This window comes from Carcharhinus amblyrhynchos, chromosome 34, assembly GCF_965287045.1.
Source record: "Carcharhinus amblyrhynchos chromosome 34, sCarAmb.v2.hapA, whole genome shotgun sequence".
NCBI lineage: Eukaryota > Metazoa > Chordata > Chondrichthyes > Carcharhiniformes > Carcharhinidae > Carcharhinus > Carcharhinus amblyrhynchos.
The window spans coordinates 9,606,473-9,626,834 of NC_137357.1; the positions used below are offsets into that span (position 1 = coordinate 9,606,473).

At 40.8% G+C, this 20,362-nt stretch overlaps 1 protein-coding gene across 2 annotated transcripts in view; it reads right to left on the minus strand.

Annotated features, from left to right (window-relative positions):
- Window positions 1-1,886: 1,886 nt before the first annotated feature.
- Window positions 1,887-20,362, minus strand: part of LOC145361175 (disintegrin and metalloproteinase domain-containing protein 9-like) — a 141,765-nt gene continuing 123,289 nt past the window's right edge. The window contains exons 20-23 of one of the 2 annotated variants that reach the window (XM_080216795.1): window positions 18,945-18,999; window positions 16,817-16,840; window positions 5,442-5,509; window positions 1,887-4,557 (exon numbers count right to left, since the gene is read on the minus strand). In XM_080216795.1, the coding sequence (XP_080072921.1) occupies window positions 4,500-4,557; window positions 5,442-5,509; window positions 16,817-16,840; window positions 18,945-18,999 (205 nt within the window). In that variant the 3' untranslated portion in view covers window positions 1,887-4,499. The remainder of the gene's footprint in view (window positions 4,558-5,441; window positions 5,510-16,816; window positions 16,841-18,944; window positions 19,000-20,362) is intronic. The other variant, XM_080216796.1, reaches the window with a different exon arrangement.

Sequence of the window (20,362 nt, forward strand, 5' to 3'; positions counted from 1 at the left end):
TCTACAGTCCTCTTTACTCGATTCGCCAGCACTCTGGTCCCAGCACGATTCAGACCAACCCCATCCCGCCCGAACAAGTCCCACCTCCCCCAATACTGGTGCCAATGCCCCACAAATTCGATCCCATTCCTCCCACACCAATCTCTGAGCCACCCATTCACTTCCTTTATCCTGTCAACCCTACGCCCGTCTGCACTCGGTTCAGGCAGTAGCCCAGAGAAGACCACCTTGTCGGTTCTACTTTTTAATTCCATTCCCAGCTTCTCATACTCCCTCCCCAGATCCTCAGTCCGCACTTTGCCTACGTCGCCGGCACCCACATGTACCACCACAACCGGGTTCTCACCCTCCCACTCCAGATTCCTCTGCAGCCCAGCTGCGACATCCTGTACCCGAGCACCAGGCAGACAACACACCCTTCTGTGCACTTTGTCATTGTGACAAAGGACAGTGTCAATACCCTTCACCCCACTATCCCCAATCACTACTACGTTCCTTTTCCCCTTCTCTTTGCCTATGTCCTGCTGCATCACTGTACCGTGTGCAGTTTGCTCACCAACCTCACCTGCCTCGTCCTCTTCCAGAGTGGAAGCAAGAACCTCAAACCTGTTATGCAGATTAAGAGGCTGAGGCCTCCGCTCCTCACCCCCCTTCCTCCTCCCAGCAGCCCCCTTTTGTTCCTGACCCTTAGATTTAGACAGTCTAGAGGGGGTGGATGTCACTTGCACCCCATTGACAATGACACCCTCTCTCCCCCTGATGAGCCTCAGTGTCTGTAGCTCAGAGGCCAGCTCATCCACCTTGAGCTGGAGCTCCTCCAGCAACCTGCACTTACTGCAGACATGGTCTCTGGGAAGGACCCTGGGGTCCACCAGTTCCCACATCATACAGGAACCACACATCACATGCCCCTCCATTATTCAATATAATTTGTTGTGGGAAAAAATTTTTTCCTTGTTTCTTGCTGTAGTAGTTTTGAAAAAAAAATTTTTTTTTTCCTTGTTCTTTCAACCTGGCCTTTTTACCTTCAAGCCCTTTTTGATATTAAGCCCTAATAGCTCACTCTGCTTCCCTCTCACTCCGCTGCCCGCTCCGACGCTGCTCGCTATCTACACCAGGCCTCCTTTTAAACTTGGCGCTGATTTAAAGCTGATGGGCCACAACTGCCTGATAATCACTCCCTCACAATTCTTAAAGCAGTAAATACAATAAGTAAATGCTTTAAACAGTTCTACAAAGAACAAAGTGCTTTAAACTTATTTTAAACAGGTTTTTAACAGGTAAAGTCTTAGCTTTCTCTCTGATGCTCCTTCCTCGTCTGCTCCTCTGAATTATTTTGTGACATTACGCTGAAGGTGTGATATAAATGGATGTCACTATTGCTATTCTTGACTGAGCTATCAGAGATGTATAAGATGAGACTTAGCTCATTTGTCTTCACACAATTGACAACACTCTGGGCCAATTTGGCCATTTGTCTTCAATGTTTTAACTTCAGCAAAGTACCTGAGAACATAAAACAGTCACAGCCTGTTTCAAACTCTGGTATGGTTTTTCAATAACATTAGAGAGTTGCCAGTGTAAAGTAGGAGCTCATTTTCAATGAGGATCGTCTAGTGCTTCTCTTGACTGCAAGACTCAATCATTGCAACCAACATACTAGTTACAAAGAAGCATGTTGCCTGCCTGTCTTTGATGTTGGGTGACATGTCAACATTGGAAAGTGAAGCTGACAGTGAAGGATTAAACCATCAAGTCAAGTGCTACCAAAGTTGAGAATCGCTGTCTCACTGCCTAAACAATAAATAATCAACAATTAAAATAAACCTCAGATTAAATGAGGACTTCAGTTTAGAAAAAGAATCATTTTTATTTCATTATTGCTCTTTATATAGATTAAATAAAAGCCCTTTGTCATCCACAGGTGCATAATATCTTTACATCTTTTAATAAAAATCAGTATTTTTGAAAAATGTAAAACACTACTTATTTTTAAGCAAAACAAGTGCAAATATTCAAGTGAAGTGAAGAGAGTTTGGTTACATTTAGAACGAGGGATACCTGGGAGTGAATTGTAGCCTCAAATCCATTGATGGTTTTGGTTAATCTAAGTAATGCCAGTGCTGGGGGAGAGGGTTCATTCAATACTCTAAAATCCCATGTTAGGTGTCAACTTTTCACTGACTTTGATGTTAAATTGTCAGTATATTTTATATATATTGCTTTAACCTGAAACCTATCAATAGATAATGCACTTGAAAAAACACCCAACCAGCATCTGGCTTGCAGCATTCTGTGTTAGGCACAAAAGTCATTGGTACAATCACCTGGCTCACAGTAAGGTACACTCTTCTATCCTTGTCACAAAAGATATACACGTGCCTGTGACCATTTTAATGTGATGAATTTATGTAAAATTCAAGAGATGAACTCTTAACACCACAGTCATATGATGCATTCCTCCAACTAGAATGTGAATGAATATTTCAACAAATACCAATCTTCGAAGCATAAAATTAATCTGATCAGTCTAATGAGTTTCAGAAGATGGTTGGATGTCGTCCATCTGTCAGTTGGACATTTAATTAAACATCATACGCTCATGTCCAAAGCTTCCTCAAGTGGAAGCCACACAAAGATAAAATGTTGCTGCATGAACCATCAAGCCCATATTTAATCCTGGAGTCTACTGCTGACTCTTGATTGAACTTAAAGGGAAAGAATAACAGAGTTAAAATCATGTCCATAATTTCAGAATCATAGATTTATAAGCATTACTGGTTATGCTTCACTTTCAGAAATATTTTGGGAAGGTCAATTAGATTTTTCTTGAACCATGGCAGAAAAAATTTTTTACATGGACCATGACTGTAATTGACCATCAGCTAAGAACGTTTCAAGGAAAAATAATGCATTCTGATGGGATTTTAGATTATAATCCTGTATACAACAGTATCCCAAGTTCAGTGAGTTTACAAACCTGTTTTTTGTAGTAGATTACAAGGCTATTTGCTTCACAGAATATATTATATATAAATCAAGATAGCTTGAATCAGAAGTGCCAGTTAAAAGTTTTGCAATGTATCATGGCAAACCTCATTTAACACAATATAAAAGTTCCATTATACATCTTATGTGCCATTTGTCCAGGGTACATACATTATTTATGCAGGAAATATACAACATTTGTCTAGGCTTGTACCCATCAGACATGCTGGGTAGAAAAATGATTCATTTGCCAATGTTATTGCAGCTATGTTTGAATAAACTATGCTATCACATATATTAAGCAGCACACAGCACAATATACAGGAGCTCGTCAAGAGATAGAGTGAAGCCTTACAGTACCAGATGCAAGTACTGTGCACTGTACTGTATGAGATTTCCATTAAAATTTCATAAAAAAGATACTAAAATGCACATTCAACACTGCAACTAAAATGTGTGCCCCAAGTGTCTTGATGTACAAATACAAATAACGACAAGCTTCTCCCGAGTTGTCGGTGGTACCTAGGAGTAACTTTCCAGCAGCTAGTTTTAACACACAAGGCAATATTGTACCACATGGTGGTCAGGTATAGCTTCACACTTAAAATTCACTGCATGATGTGCACCCAGTGATGAATGTCTACACAAAAACTCAAGTCAAAAATCAACTCAGAGCAACTGTCTCAGCTTTCTTGCTGTAAACTAAAATACAGCATGAGAAGAGGTTGTCTGCCTCCCACCTTGGTTTGTAAGTGTCAGCAAGGGAACCAAGAAAAAACTCCAGGGCAGTGGAAACAAAACGTAGAGTAAATAGAAACAGGTTTAAAAATGTTTAAATTTCAAACTCAATTTAAAATAGGCACATATTTTAAGAAATGGCATGGACACAGCAGATGACGTTTACAAATTATTCCCTTGATGGATTGAAAAGACAAATTATTCTCATTCTGCTCTGTTGCAGACATAATGAGAACTTCTGAATGGGTAACCAGCAGAGAAAGTTCACCAAAGCAATCAAACAATGTGGAAGCTGTTGAAAACCTCTATAGAAGAACAAGAGAAGGTAGGAAAGATGGAACATGCTGCTCAATGTAATATATTGCAATCTTCAAAATAGTAAAATAAATTAGTTGTCAGTAGTAATAGTTTTTTTCCTTCTTTGCTATTATGCATCAAGTATCCAAGAACAAGTAACCATGGCTGAACTTTCAGCATTTTGAAATAGAAGGATTCCTTCAAACTAAAGGTTACAATCATTTCAGACAATTTTCATTTTGAAAAACATAGGAGGTATTCAGTTGCAATTTCCTTTGAAGATTGCTATCAGCAAACAAGGCTTTCTTGAGGAAAATGAAGCATCTGTAGAATGCAGAAGTGTTTGATTAACTTTAATGTTGATGAATCAGTGAAGTTGATTGACACTCTGGGAGGGCATGGGCAAGATCGCAAACGAGCACACACAATTTGAACATCTGCACAAGAGTCCTGTACAGTGTCAACTGCAATTTAACCTATATCCTTTGGGTCCTAGGAACAGGTCTTGAAGGTGCTGGACGTGGGGGTGGTGGCCTGAAAGAAAACAAAAACACTTTCAGGAGAGAAAAAAAAATCAAATTTATGATTATACTCCAATACATTCTCACATTGTCAATGAAACAATGTGATAATTGAGATCATCATCAAAGTGAACTTGAAATTCAGTGATTATAAGCTTGATGTCCTGTACTATCCAACCATTAAGCACATCAGTTTCATCTGAATGCCAAAAAGAGAATCAGCTAACCCCAAGGCTAATAATAGAGATTTATGGTCAATGATGAAAGGCAGGCCATGCATTTCCCCAAGCATCTAGCCGAAAGCTGTTGATACTTCAGTTTTTCCAAGCTCAAGCATTTATGAAGAGTCAAAAAACACAGATGTAGGCCAGAATTCTCTGACCTCTCCCATGGCTGGGATAGTAAACAGAGATTTGGCTGCGCACCAAATTCTGTGTTCTCACTGGCCACAGTAGCAGGGTGTACAAGACCAGAGAATTTGGGCTATTGTCTGAAAGAAGGTAATGGTCATTTGGAAAACAAAATTAGAAATTCCTTTAGATGTCAAATAGGAGGTTTCAAATGAAAAAACTGGAGAGTTACCATTTGCAACAAGGCTCATGTGACAGTAAGCTGGATATCTCAAACTTGATAATCAAGATCACATGGAAAACAAAACACAACGGCGCATAATTTCTAAACTCAAGTGATATAGAAAGAACTGCACTTCAAAACTACTTAATTGGTTATGAAGTGCTTTGTGGCATCCTGAGATCATGAAAGTTACTATATTAATGCAAGTTCTTTCCTCAGTATATCAAAGTGCAGGAGAGCAGAATCTAGGAGTGGAAATTGGTATGCAAGCAAAGTATTCATTAACCTTGAACATATACAGTTCACAATTGGGAACAGACATACCTTGCTGGTGATGGCTGTGGTGGTCGAACTGCATATGTTGGCACTGTGGTACTTGTTGTCTGAACGACCTGATTTATAATAAGAAGATATATCATTTGGGAATACATTGCTCAAAGCAACATTTTATGTACCAAAACATTTTCTGGAGACAGCGTGCCTCTATCAGTATTATATGCCAAACATGGATGAAAGGCAAGTGTACACAACAGTTTTATGAAATGTTCATCTATGTTTTAATCCCTTTTAAATAATTTAATTATACGAAATGGAATCCAAGCAAATTCCACAACATGAATGTAAAAATGAAGTAATCCCTGGTATGAAAACATTACAGATTTGATTCAAACATTCCACACACTAACTAAAAAAAGTTAAACACCTCCTGATAGAAAGTTGGTCGAATGGAGGGTTTGAAGAGCGACGGACATGCTGAGTCGTAGGGCGGGATTTTCCGGCTGCGTTTGCCCCAAGACCGGAAAATCCCGCCGAGGTCAACAACTTTCATATGGTCCCGTTCCGCCCGCTGTGATTCCCGTGTCAGGCAAGACAGGTAAATTCTGGTGACGATGTCAAAGTGAAGGTTAAGTCTAAGTCTCTGTTAATTTGTGTGCTGTGCACGTCAGCCTCTGACAACTGAATTGAAATTACGTTTTCCCATTTGAAATTGAACTCACAAGCTTCAGCAAGACTTTGGTGTTTCATATTCAACAAGGAGTAGATTCAATCTATTGTCCCAGAGCCTAAGGGACATTTACATGTCACCTAGCCAACTTAAAGTGTTTTTACTGATCTTTCTCCCCCAGCCCTTTTCTCTCAAGTAGGCCAGTGATCTGTTTCGTATTTGCACATATCCTCTGATACTTTGGTCCAGAATTTCCTGGAGAACTGCTCCATTGGCAATTATATAATACAGCACAGAGAGAAAATGACCTCATTGACTTACTTCTTTCCTGACACCAGACGGTGGATTTTGGGAAGTGCACACAACCTCTATCATTCCTGTCTCTGAAACAATGAAGTTAAGCACAGCTCCACCTGGTCCCATTAAAATCAATTATAAATCACAAAATCCTGAATTAAGCCTCTTAAGACTAAAATGACTTTGCAGGCAGAGACTTGGTGATCTGGATGTGGCCTAGTTTGTTGGTTTGAAGGATACATCAATGGTTCAACTTATCATTTTTTCTGAGTAAAACTGGAGGAAATTACTTGAGCAACTTGCTGGGAGATTTGTTGGAATTTTATCATTTGGTGCATCAAATCAGTATTTCATTAAGAATTGATGAGTTAAATATGGTTTGTGGCTGTAACAATTCAAACCATTTCGACAGTTTGATTTGCAGAAATAACGGGCAGGATTTTCCAGGCTTGCTTCTCTAAGATGGGAAATTCCCACCCAAGGTCAGCAGACCTTTGCATGATCCATCCCTGCCCGCTATGATTTCTGTGGCAGAGGCGACAGGACAATTCCGTCCAAAGGTTTTGTTGGTCGATTGAAAGAAAATAGTTCTGTGCACATTTGCTGCTATTGCCTGGCGAAACAGATGGGGTCTCCACACAGTTTATCAACAGAATGAAAGTTACAGCCTTCAACAGACACACAATGCATTCTTAACACGAAGGTACATTGCTGAATAACTTGCTCAACCCAGTGACCAGTTTTCAAAACTGGTTCACTTTGGAAATACAGTGCAAATATTTAGAATGCTGGGTGAAAATGTACTTCATAGATTTTCTAGAAATCACATGTAAATAAATCATTGGTGAAAAATGGACATTATTTGTTCAAGACAAGTATTGACTTTGAGAAAAAAATGTTGAGTTTTTTATCTTGCTCTATTTCATTACAATGCAACAAAGCAGTGTATAGCAAATGAGACATTTAGACTTTTGGATGACGTGGAGGAGCAATACTCCATAAACAATATCATGACATCATGCTAATTAGTCTTTATAATGTTTAAACAAGTAATTCGTAGTGTCTAGTTCAAGTTAGAATTCTAAAACAACATACCTTTGCCATTACATGAAATGATGTGTGTCCAATCTAATTAACATTTTAGTTATTCACCAGTTTAACAAATCTTTTTAGGCAATTGTCAGTTTTAGCCATTCAGTGATCAAATTAGGTTTAAATTAGTGATTGGTAATGAAACAAAATAAAGCAGCTGATGAGGACCAGTTATCAAAGTTTCAGCAGCATGAGAATGGCATGTCATCAAGATACACAACATTGTATGCCATGCAAGTATGTCTCAGTGGCCACTCATACTGCACTGTGTCTGGGCTGTATTAAACCCATAGGCACAATCTTGCTGTGACGCCAAAGTTACATCCCGTTGGCTACTGAGTCCCAAGATTTGATAAATTAAATTGCAATTTCCAAAGATATCATTGGGCATGGTTGACAGGAAATATTCCTGGATGGCAATCATTTGATCTAACTTTGTAAAGTTAGTATCTTCAACACATGGAGCAATGCCAGAGGCAAGAAACATTTGCAGTATGCAAACTCCATGTGTTTCAGGATTTGCGTTTCAAATTTTGTTGGGAAAAGCGATTTAAAACATAACCATCCATCTGGTTTTATAATCCATGCATTTTATAATAATTATCACAAATTGAGCATTTCAATTATGCTCAGTTTAGAAAGTAAGAAGGAATTGAATCTTACAGTACAGCCTAGCAGGCAAGAATCTTCCCTGCTTACTTGGACTGTGCAACACCAGAACAAGTCTAATATAGAAGGCAATTGGAATCCATACAATCCCTACAATGCAGAAGGAGCCCTTTTGGCCAACTGACTCTGCACTGACTCTCGGAAAGAGCATCTTACCCATGCCCATCATATCCCCAAACCTTGTGCATTTACCACGGTTGATCCACCAACCTACACATCTTTGGACTGTTGAAGAAAACCCATACAGACACAGGGAGAACATGCAAACTCCACACATACCTGTCAAACATGGATCCCTGGTGCTGTGAGGCAGCAGTGCCAACCTCTGTGTCGCAGTGCATATCATGGTTAATCTTTGCTAAAATTCTTATTTACCTGCATAGGAACTATGGGTTGAATTCTCCAACAAAAACAAAGTGATGCCACCAGTGGAAAAATCAGTGCATTCCCTATTGGCCCTGGCAGTGCTAGTCAGCTGCAAGTCACAGGCACTTGGAAATGTTTGTGGAGAGGGTGAGTTTTGCACTGACTTTCAGAGGGTGGGACCTAATCATGCTGACAGATCCTACGCCCCTTCCAAATTCACGGTGCCTGGTCCCCACTTGTCAGGACCATGGGAAATTGACGCGCGTGAGACTTCCAGCTGGGGGATGGTGGGAGCATCCTGAGACACCGGAGCATTCTGCCTCAAACACGCTAATTATATTACAATCGATGCAAATATGTTCTGATCAGGTTTCGCCCTCTCTGGGAGCAGGCCAGGAGACTTGCAATGGGTTTGACATCCAGCATGAATCCCAGTTTGGGCCTTATGCTTCCTTCAGTGGACATTGGGAATCCCAGCTGGGGTTAACATCCCCAGAGAATCGCCCCTGTAACTCTTCATTTCTAATTAAAATTTGTTAATGTCAGCCTTGGAAGTCTGAATAACCACAGTTCCTTGGAAGAAGAGAATTGTGTCTCATTGTTGTGATTCCTCCATCGGGTGAAATAGTTTCACTGCATTTAGCCTATAAAATCCTAATATAATTTTAAACACTGTAGTTAAATCATTCCTCAACTGTTGAAACTCAAGACATTACAAGATATGTTTGTGTCCTCATGATTTTACTCTTTAAGCCCTGATTTCATACCATTAATACTTAACTGTGAAAAACTGTTCACGATTTCCTGATAGAAGACCCCTCGATGGACATTATATGGCACAGTATAACAACCAAATATTCTTCAAGAATACCACAAATAAATCACACAATAGTAAAAAAAAAGCACCTTTCACAACCATAGCTTATCCCAAACAATCACTGAAGTGCTGTAAAGTATTGTCACAGTTATTATCTGAGTGCAACAAGCTCCCACAAACAGCAATTGTACAGGGTGTTGGTGAGACCACATCTGGAGTATTGTGTCCAGTTTTGGTCTCCTTATTTGAGGAAGGATGTGGTGGCAGTGGAGGCAGTTCAGAGGAGGTTCACCAGATTGATGCTAAGGATGAGGGGTTGATGTACGAGAAGAGATTGAACAGTTTCGGTAAAACTTACTAGAATTTAAAAGGATGGGGGGGATCTGATCGAGGTATATAAAGTTTTAAAAAGCATTGATAAAGTAAATGTAGCCCAAATGTTTCCTCTTATGGAGCAAACTAGAACAAGAGATCACAGGTATTGGTTGTGAGGCAGTAGATTTAAAACTGAGATGAGGAAGAACTACTCCTCACAGAGGGTTGTGAATTTGTGGAACTCGCTGTCCCATAGGCCGATGGAGTCTCAATCATTGAATGGTTCAAGACATATTTCTGATTAAAAAAGAGATAAGGGGATATAGGCAACAGGTAAGGAGATTGATTTGAGCCCAGGGAGAGACCAGCCATGATCTGATTGAATGGCAGAGCAGGCTCGAAGGGCTGAATTTGCCGACATCTGCTCCTAATTCTGACATTCATAATATGGTAATGACCAAATAAGCTTAGTGACTTCTGATGGTTGGGGAATAAAATGTGAGCGAAGGCACTGGAAAATGAAAAGCCTGAAAAATGAAATGGGCCTTAATTTAATGTCTCATCCATTTAACATCTCTAACAGTTTTAAAGATTCACGCATGATACATACTTCATGAGAAGGATACAAAGGAATGAGTGTATTTAAGGCTATCAATCTCAAAACTGAGGGGAGGAAGGGCGTTCTCAAAAACTTAGTAAATTGCATGAACATATTCCTCTCAATAGATTTACAGCGTTAGTCTCAAGTAATTATTTATTAATACTAAGTTCAGTTATTTATTAACACCAGGTTTTTGGAATGTATGCTATTGTCGTCTCAATTTACTGAAGGTATACAGGGTATTCCGTTGATAGTGCATATAACACAAATTTGCATGTTGAGCAGAGGATGGGTTATTAGAGCAGTGATGTGTACATGCCCCCAAAAGCTTATTGTGATAGAAGTTACTAAATATTAGCCAAGCTAATCATGATATGCACATGACTTGAGATAACAGAAGTAAATTATTTCCCATCTTCAGCCTCTGCTATCTTCAAAGGAATTTATTACTTGAATTTCAAATAGATTGTAATCATCCAAGCTTTTCCAGTATTTGTGTCGTCACCTCCCATTTCAGAGAGTAATCACTCAATGTCCACATTGATTCAGCTAAAATCAGCATGAAAATGTATTACTCCGCCTTCCGATATTGATGAAATTAATAAAAGTCCGTCACACACACACAGAACTATTGTTAACTTGTGGTGCTCTGCATCCTTCACTTTGATAATTAAATTTGAAAAAGTCATTCATCAGTCAATTTTTGTCACTGCTGCTCTTGCTCCAGAGGCTGGGAGATGGCCAGGATTAATCTGGGTGACTCATCAGCGAATTCAACTCCTCAACATTTTCCGCAGCAAACATGTCTAGTCAGAAAAATGCACCATGAAGACTATGGGAAATGAAGTTGGGCTGGGCATTGTCTTATAAGGATAAATTGCACACAGTTGATTTATATGTCCAAGAGTTTAGAAGACCAAAACATGATCTCATTGAATTGTATGAAATTCTTAATAGGCTTCACAGAATAGATGCTGGGAAGAACGTTTCCCCTAGCTGATAAGTCTAGAATGAGCAAGAGTTTCATGAAGTTTATTAGTGTCACAAGTAGGTTTACATTAACACTGCAATGAAGTTACTGTGAAAATCCCTTAGTTGTCACACTCCGGCGCATGTTCAAGTACACTGAGGGAGAATTTAGCTTGGCCAATGCACCTAACCACCACATCTTTCGGACTGTGGGAGGAAACTGCTGCACTCAGAGAAAACCCAAGCAGACATGGGGAGAACATGCAGACTCCGCACAGTCACCTGAGGCCAGAATTGAACCCAAGTCCCTGGCGCCGTAAGTCAGCGGTGCTTACCGCTGTGCCACTGTGCTGAAGAAGGTCAGGAGTAATCCCTTCATTCAAAGGGTTGTGGATGTTTGGGGCTCTCTGGCCCAGAAGACTGTGGATACTCAGCAGCTGAGCATATCAAGTCAGAGACTAATAGATTTTTAGATAACAAGGGAATAAAGAGATGGGGGAAATAAAGAAGCAATGCAAAAAAGACGGAGGATGGTAAGTTCATGATGGAATATGGAGGAGAGAAGGGAAAATAATAGTTTCTAAAGTAATACAGCATTCACTACTGAAGATTTATCACGGAATAGCATACATAAGCAGGGACAGAATGCTTGATTTACTGAAGAAATGTTAGTGTTGTCAGAGGTGTCTGCAGTGCACCCTAGTGGTGCCAGGATGTCCCTGCAAGATTAAAATGGGAAGTCAACATGGATCCAAAGGACCCTGGGTGAATTTACAAATGGATGTTGCAGGGCCATTACTACGTGTACATGAAAAGTGTACTGTTTAGTAATTGTAGACCAGTTTACTGGATGGGTTGAATCATTCCCATGTAAGGATGCCACAGCCACACCAGCAGCCATGATATTAGCAAACAAGATAATTCCCAGGCAGGAATGCCTCTTCAGCTGAATTCTGATCAGGGAATTCATTTTACAGGGAGAGTTTTGAAAAAGGTCTGTCGTATGTTGGGAATAAAGCAGAGGTTTCACATACCATATCACCCTCAGAGTTGAGGGATGGTGGAGAGGATGAATTACATGTCTATTAGAGTCAAGTGCAGCAATAATTAGAGGGATCTAATAGACAATCTGCATTTTCTCAAAAAGTAGGTGATCACGCAACAGCAGCACCGAGATTGGACTAAATTGGTGGGAGACAATACTCCTAAATTGCCTTCAATGGGGGATACGGAAATGGTGAAACTCATGACAGACGAGTGGCGAGGAATTTGCTTGGAAGGGCCTTTTGATGTGGTGGTTACAATGCAGATGTGCCCATATTGATGAGGAGCGTGGAGACACTGGTCTCAGTTAAGGCCACACTCTGGTGGTAAGCCCCAAATTAGTGAACCTGACCCAGGGACTGAATGACTTATTATAATTGTAGAAATGAAGAGAATCTGATCAGATTGAATTTATTCTGATTGCTAAATTTAAGATTGCAAAGCCATCAGGATTCCGTCTCAGATTATGTTCACAGAAGATTTCTCACTGCCACAGCTACATCAAGGCACAGCTCCAAACAAGGTTGACCGGACATCCCCCAATGCAAGAGCAAGTCAAGTCACGAGCATGTTTAAAGTGTGGTGCAGTGATTGTGTGAGTTTTGTAAACAAACTATTATTACCTGACATTGATCAACAATTGTGTTTGATTGTAAGAGAGAAATTGTAGAGATTGCTATAATGAATGCATGTGATTATATCTTTTATTATTGAATGTACAGCTTTTGACTCACGTGGGACCAGCAACTGAGATTCTTCAGCGTTCCCCTCAGGAGGTAAATGTTAATGCTTACTTATATATGGCACACACATGCCAGATTGACCAGTCAGGTGAAGTGTTGGGTATGTTCACACATCCCCATATATGCAGGAAGGGTGATCAGTAGAGAGGTAAGGAAAGAATTTCTTAACAGTGAGTCTTGTGCAAGTCATATAAACATGTACACCCATCTATAACCTAGGGGGACCAGTTCCTAGTTTAGTTTTAAAACAGCCAATACCAAAATCAAAAGGGATACATTGTGGTAGAAATGTGGAAGGCCAAGGGGAGAACTTAGGCATGAGTAAGTGTGAACACATGATAGATCGAACCACCCGGCTATACCTGAGTCCACCCAATAATGACCAATCTTGCAATATTTCTTATTGCTTTACAGGAGGCAAGATTTATCCAACTCTCAGTGGATGATATTAGATTCGTGAGGATAGGGCATATTCTTGGCTCCCTGTCGGATGGAAGGGATTGTGTTAGCTTGGATATGTAATCCCATGTACACATCACACTCCTAAACTCCCTCCTATGCCAAGACATCGATGAGCTATTACAGAAACAGAATGGGTTCTTTGGCATATTGTTTCCCCAACATGGAGTAGCGAAAACGCGTGAAATTCTGGTTTTATGCTGGTTTTACTTTGGAACAAGTTGCCAATGGTACAGCAACTGCCCTTGCTAAGGTTAATGAGGAGATGGTAGCCATGCACACTGTAGTCCTTCAACACAGATTGGCATTGGAGTAAGTTTTGGCAGCAAGGGGTGGGACTTCTGCTCTGATTAGATCAGGGTGTTGCACGGACGTACCAGATGGTTCAAAAAACATAACGAATCTTATCAGGTTAATCATATCAGGAAAACAGTAGAGAAACCCGAAGACCTGAACCATTTACCTTAGGTGGTTGCCTCTCAGGCTGGCTGGGCTTCTTGGGAACATCAATCTCACAAGGGATTGCAGTATTCTTCATGGTGATCTTGGCATTGATGGTGCTTGTCAATGTAGTTAAGTGTGCCTGTGCAAGGTGGTCCAAGTCCATAGAAGAGATGGTACCAGTGATGGCAGTTAAGTTAAGCAAGCAAGGATACAAAGGGACCAGTCGTCCTTCAGGACACAGGAATGGGTATTGGGACACTTCCATTTAGTGGCCTTATATCTGAGGGTCACAAGCAGGGACTGATGGGGGTAGTACAGAACTGCAGTATCAGGCCTTCCAAATTAGTTTTACAATCATAAGTGGACTAGGTTTAGGTAATTATAAAGTGCCTTATATATAGTAAGAATTCACTATGTGTCTGGAACAAAATATACAAGGTATTATAAACTGCAAACGTATTATAAACTGTATAACCACAAGTTAACTAAATATTATGAGCTTAAATTGTATTTTCAATATATACGTTTGTGCATCTTGGCCAACTTCATTCTGAACGCAGCATGATGGGAAACATAGTGGTAGACAGGCCGAATTCTTTTAATACAACGGAGCGCAGAAAGGCAGTTTCCGTTATCTATTTTTCGGTATACAAAAGGCAAGTTTAATGTGCCTGTTATTTAAGGGAGTAAATTCGTTCATGGCTAGCAAGGCTGGAGCAGTCTCTCAGGTTGATAAAGAAGGCCGAGGTTCCAGCAAAAGAGTGACTCCCTTCACCAATTAAAAATTACAGATGTTAATAATGGCCTTGGTGACTTGACCTTGGTTACTGGTAATGACATGGGCTAGGTTTTCGAGGTAAAAGGGGAGGAACCTATATGGACAACAAATTAATAATCTCCTATTTCTGTTGACAGAACCTTATTGGCTAAGGTAATAATGTTGAATAGTGAGACTGGGCCCTCCAGTCTGATTGACAAGACTAGGAGGAATATTTAAATGTTCAGAATATAATAATTTTACCGGGCAATATTAGGTCAGAGAGGACAGACAACCCTCACTGACTGTATCTCTCTCTCCTGATGTATGCATTAACAAATAAATTCCTTTTTGTTCTTTAACTATATACTGTCTTTCGCAGTCTACGTATTGATTGAGTGAGGTTCAACAAGTACAGAGCACCCAGGGGATACCTGAGAAATTCCTCTTACAGTGCCCTTACTAACCCCCACTCTATCTGATCAGTGGCCTCCTGATGTCTCTGGGCTTGCCCTGATGGCTCCCTCCTCCTCTCACTCTGGATGGCCAGCCCTGATCAGCCCCCTTCCCTCCCTTTGCCACCAATCTCAACTGCAGATGTGCCACAAAATCTGGCCCCAGAGACGTGCAGAGGTTGTGGCGCCCAGCAGGAAGCCTGCTAAATGGCCTCCGCTGATGTCACCCAGCCCACGTCAACTGGGAGAACCGCTCACCCCGCAGATTTCCAGCAGAGGGTCACAAGGTGACCGTCCTGAGCAAGAAATCAAAGCAAATTTTCCTTTACCTACAGAAGATGCATTCAAGTCCTGTTCCCCATCCAGGCTGAAATCAGCCCATTGAGCACAGGCCAGGAATGAAGTCTTCAGTCAAGTCTGTCATTGAAAAGCCATAATTATTTTGAAACAATGTTTGAAGATGTAAGTGTTAACAATGCAGTTCTAAGTATTAGTTGGCGACATTAACAACAAGCTGGATTTGAAACATCAATAAACGCAGCTGTCAGCTGAAGGCAGATAAGCTAGCAGCTATTTTATCTGTACAGATGATTTGTCTTTTAAGTGAACACCGAGGCACAAAACAAAGTCATGCTCTCGTCAGTCATTGACTGACAAAAGTAATTAACATTTTAAATAGATACAACAGGAATAGAGGAAGGTTTGAAAACTGTACACTCCTGAAACAATACTTTTAAATTGTGACAATGGAAGCAGTAAACAAAAAAGAGGCTGTGATGCTGAGGCAGGTTTCCTGCTATGAGCGTTTGTCTTCATAAGATCATAGAAACCCTCCAGTGCAGGAGGCCATTCAGCCCACTGAGTCTGCACCATCAACGGAGAATCCTACCCAGGCCCTATCCCCATAACGCCACATATTTACCCAGCTAATCCCCCAAACCCACACATCTCGGCACACTCAGGGGCAATTTAGCATGGCCAATCCACCTATACTGCACATTTGAGGACTGTGGGATGAAACTGGAGCAACCGGAGGAAACCCATGCAAACACAAGGGGGACACGCACACACCACGCAGACAGTTACCTGAGGCCAGAATTGAAGCCAGGTCCCTGGCCTTGTGAGGCAGCAATGCTAACCACTGTGCCACCCAGTATTTTTAAAGCTATTTGCTTTTGCACTACTCCCACATCAGAAAAGCACTGTCTGCACTAGACAAAAAGTAGAATTATACACAGATCAAAGAACCATCATGGCCGTAAATGTGAATTAATTACTTACTCATTGCATATTCAATACATTTGCTCAGAGCTGCCCCTTAAATTATCATGCTGCATGCAGTTCTAAAATCAAAGCTTTCTCACAATGCACAAAGCTCCCTGATGTTGTGAGTATGTTTCATCAGCATTTGTCGGTCATAGATGATCAATTATCTTTCAGCAGCACTTAGCCTCAATATTCCCAAAAGTTAAGTTGTGAGTAATTACATTTAACAAAAGTTATATTTAGTTTGGATTTAGTTTCAAGCAAAGAATTGCAGCATTAGTCTACTTCCTTTAAAGTTGATTCTGAAATAGGCTTTCAATCGTGCACAAAATGCAGAAGAGCTTTGTGAGTTTATATTCAAGAGAAACACCAAATTACTGCCGAACATTACATGAAAGCAGAGACAGAAGACCAGCTCAGCGAAATATTTATTCCTGAAGGTTCAATAAGTTAAATTACCTGTTGACTTGGCAATAAGTTGACCTGAGATGTTGAAAATAAGTAAAATTACTGCTACGTCTAAAATATTGTCGCAGATAGTCCTAAATTTTGACACTGTGGCCTGGCAGGAACTAGTTTTGTCTTGTCCTCCTTACCAACCCTTAAGCATTGAACTAGAGTAGCCTGAAGTATATACGTAATTATGGCATGTTAATCGCAAGATTGGTTAAATTCAGGAGTGCTTTTTTTTGGCTGTGTCTGTTTTTGAGTTAATATGCTATGGCCAAAACATGAGATATTGGGAGCCCATATATTGGGCATCAGAGCAGATTCAATTAAGCCAATGCTGTTGGATGAAGCAGCAGAGCTTCAGTTCTGCATGTGAGCAATACACAGTTAAACGCTGGACTTGGGATCAAGGAGATCAAGATCATTTGGCAGTCTCAGGATCAGCATTGCAGACCAAGGGGCTGGTAACAGAGTGTGCATAGGATCAGGATGGTGACTGTGGGGGTGAGAGTTTTTATTTACCCGATGTTTAGGGTCAGTTTTCCCTGAGTGGGCAGTGTTGCTGCATCAGGGAAAGCCAGCATTAGGTAGGAGGCCTGAAACAGATGTTAAGCTCCTTACTTGAATATGCAAAGGGTCTAATGCCTGCTTAAGACATGGATAAGGGATATCTTGATTATTGGTGTACCTCCAACAGAAATGTGTACAGGATTTCGGCCCAGGATTTCAGGAGCCAGGGAAGCTGGATTAATGAGCTACTTCATCTAATTTAACATCCACTATCTGTTGTTCATATATTGTGCAGCTTTTTCTGGATGGAAAATAGTTTCTAAGTGTTGCAACAATTATTGGAGCAGTTGTGTAAATTTGAAGCAATAACATGAAACCCAAAAAAAAACAATGGAGCACAGCGATTAAGTCCACAGCTTGTCTCACAGAATCAACCAGACCTAGGCACAATGGTGCCTGGCTACTAGTTCAATTGCTAACTCATAACAAGGAAAAATGCAAATTACATTTGGGGCATTTATGGCCACTTGTTTTATCAAACATACCCATTTTCCCAAAAGCAGGAATTGAATGGGGAAGCAAACAGATTGAAATACATGGTAAAAATGCAAGCTTCAGTTCTCACCTCAGAACAGCGCTGTTCGTAGAATCTGTACAGTGCAAAAGGCGGCCATTTGGCCCATCGAACCTGCACTAACAACAATCACACCCAGGCCCTCTCTCCATAACTCCACATATTTACCCTGTTAATTCCTTTAACACTAAGGGACAATTTGCCATGTCCAATCAACCCAACCTACACATCTTTGGACTGTGGGAGGAAACCGGAACGCCCGGAGAAAACCCATGCAGACGTGGGGAGAACATGAAAACTCCGCACAGACAGTGACCCGAGGTCGGAAGTGAACCTAGTCCCTGCCGCTGAGAGGTAGTAGTGCTAACCACTGTGCCACCGTGCCGCACTGTTGTTGCAAGGCATGAATTAACAATGATTTTAATCCATTGTTATAAATATTCTGTTGGTAAGGCTGTTAGATTTTGGGGCTGAATCTTTATTTTAGGGCAAGATGGAGAAATAATGTGGGTTACAGGACCGTCTGCTGACGACAAGCCTGGGTAGCTAAGTTGTTAAAAGTCAAAGGGAGGCCAAGATGTTTTTTGTTGGGAAGAGGGCACAAGATGCAAATCATAACCGAAGTAACCTTGCTAATGAAGACGGACTTCACTCTCCATGTCTTAGGAAGTTATCCAGAATGTCCAGTTTTGTCTACTGAATTCTAATATAGAATAGCGTTGGTGGTCTAGATCATTAATTAGCATTTCTGCCTGGAGGCATGAGGGTGGGGCATCAGGCAGAGAGAGAGAGAGATTTGTAACTGCAGCTTAAACATTAAATGGGAGATGTTTTCTATTGTTTAGATTATGCAATTCATACTGATTTAGACACATTTTTAGTTTTTGTATTGCATTGAAAGTCTTAAAACGTGAAATCCTGCTATGTGATCCTTCTAGTCAATCACTGGAAAAATAAGTCTTGATGGAGATGTCTAACAGCCGGACTAGATTTAGAACAACGTGTGTACTGGGTTGATGCTCAAACGTAGTGACATTGAGAACCATGACTTACCCCTTCCTTGGCTGCGTTATTTGAGGCACTTCTCGGTTGAGCTCGGTTTTCAGACCTAATTTAGATAGAATAAATGTGACAGAATAACCCAATAATCCATGTGACCACACTTAGCCTTGTCAAGTTTCTTTTCCATCATCAACAGAAGATTACAAATTAATGTTGTACCCTGATGCGCAATGCCCATTGTCACAAATGCAAATATATTTCAAATAAGTGAATTTGCATCTCTATCGCAACTTATTATATTCTTCGGGCACCTCAAAGCATTTCACAATGAACTACTTTTGAAATGCAGCAATTGTCATTTGGTACATGAACATGGAATTGGACTGCAAGATCCTACAAAACGTAAATGAGGTGCAACTGCAAGTTAATTTGTCTTTCATTGGATATGTTATTTGATTGAAGATTATTAACTGGAATATTGAGAGAACTTCCCTCTGTTCTTTCAATAGTTCCATGGAAACAGTCATGGTTTCACAACCAATCTGATAGAGGGCACCACTGGCAGTTTGTTTGTCGTATTAGGCATCAATATATGTGCAATTATGAATTGCAGACTGGCTGCAATGCTTGTCTACTTAACAAAAGGGTTATTAAGAGCGAGTGAAAAAATTTGTCCAGGGACCCAATCAGTGAATGTAGTTCAGATTAACTCAAGTCAATCCAGACCACTGGAAGCCTCAGAAGATAGATTCAGAGATTGTGGTACATATTGGTACTAACGACGTAGGTAGGAAGAGTGATGAGATCCTGCAACAGTAGTTTAGGGAGTTAGGTAGAAAGTTAAAAAGCAGGAGTAATCTCAAAATTACTCCATGTGCTAGTGAGGCTAGGAATAAGAGGATCGTGCAGCTCAACATGTGGCTAAACAGCTGGTGTAGGAGGGAAGATTTCAGATATCTGGACCATTGGGGTCTCTTCTGAAGCAGATGGGACCTGTACAAGAAGGATGAGGTGCATCTAAATTCGAAGGGCATAAATACTCCGACCGGGAGGTTCGCTAGCGTCACACAGGAGGATTTAAACTAGTTTGGCGGGGGCGGGGGCCAGGGGCCAGGGAACCAAAGCAAAGGTGAACGAGCTGAAGGGGAACCAGACAGTAGCACCAATAAGACTCCGAGGAACAGCAGGCAGGGTGGGGTTGCTCATCAAAGAGGGTCTGGTGGAATGAAGTGCATTTGTTTCAATGCGAGAAGTGTTAACAGGTAAGGCAGATGAACTTAGAGCTTGGATTAGTACTAAGAACGACGATGTTGTTGCCATTACAGAGACTTGGTTAAGGGAAGGACAAGATTGGCAGATTAACATTCCAGGATTCTAATGTTTCAGGTGGGATAAAGGGGTAAAAGGGGTGGGCGAGTTGCACTACTGATGATGGAGAATATCACAGCTGTACTCTGGGAAACATCTCG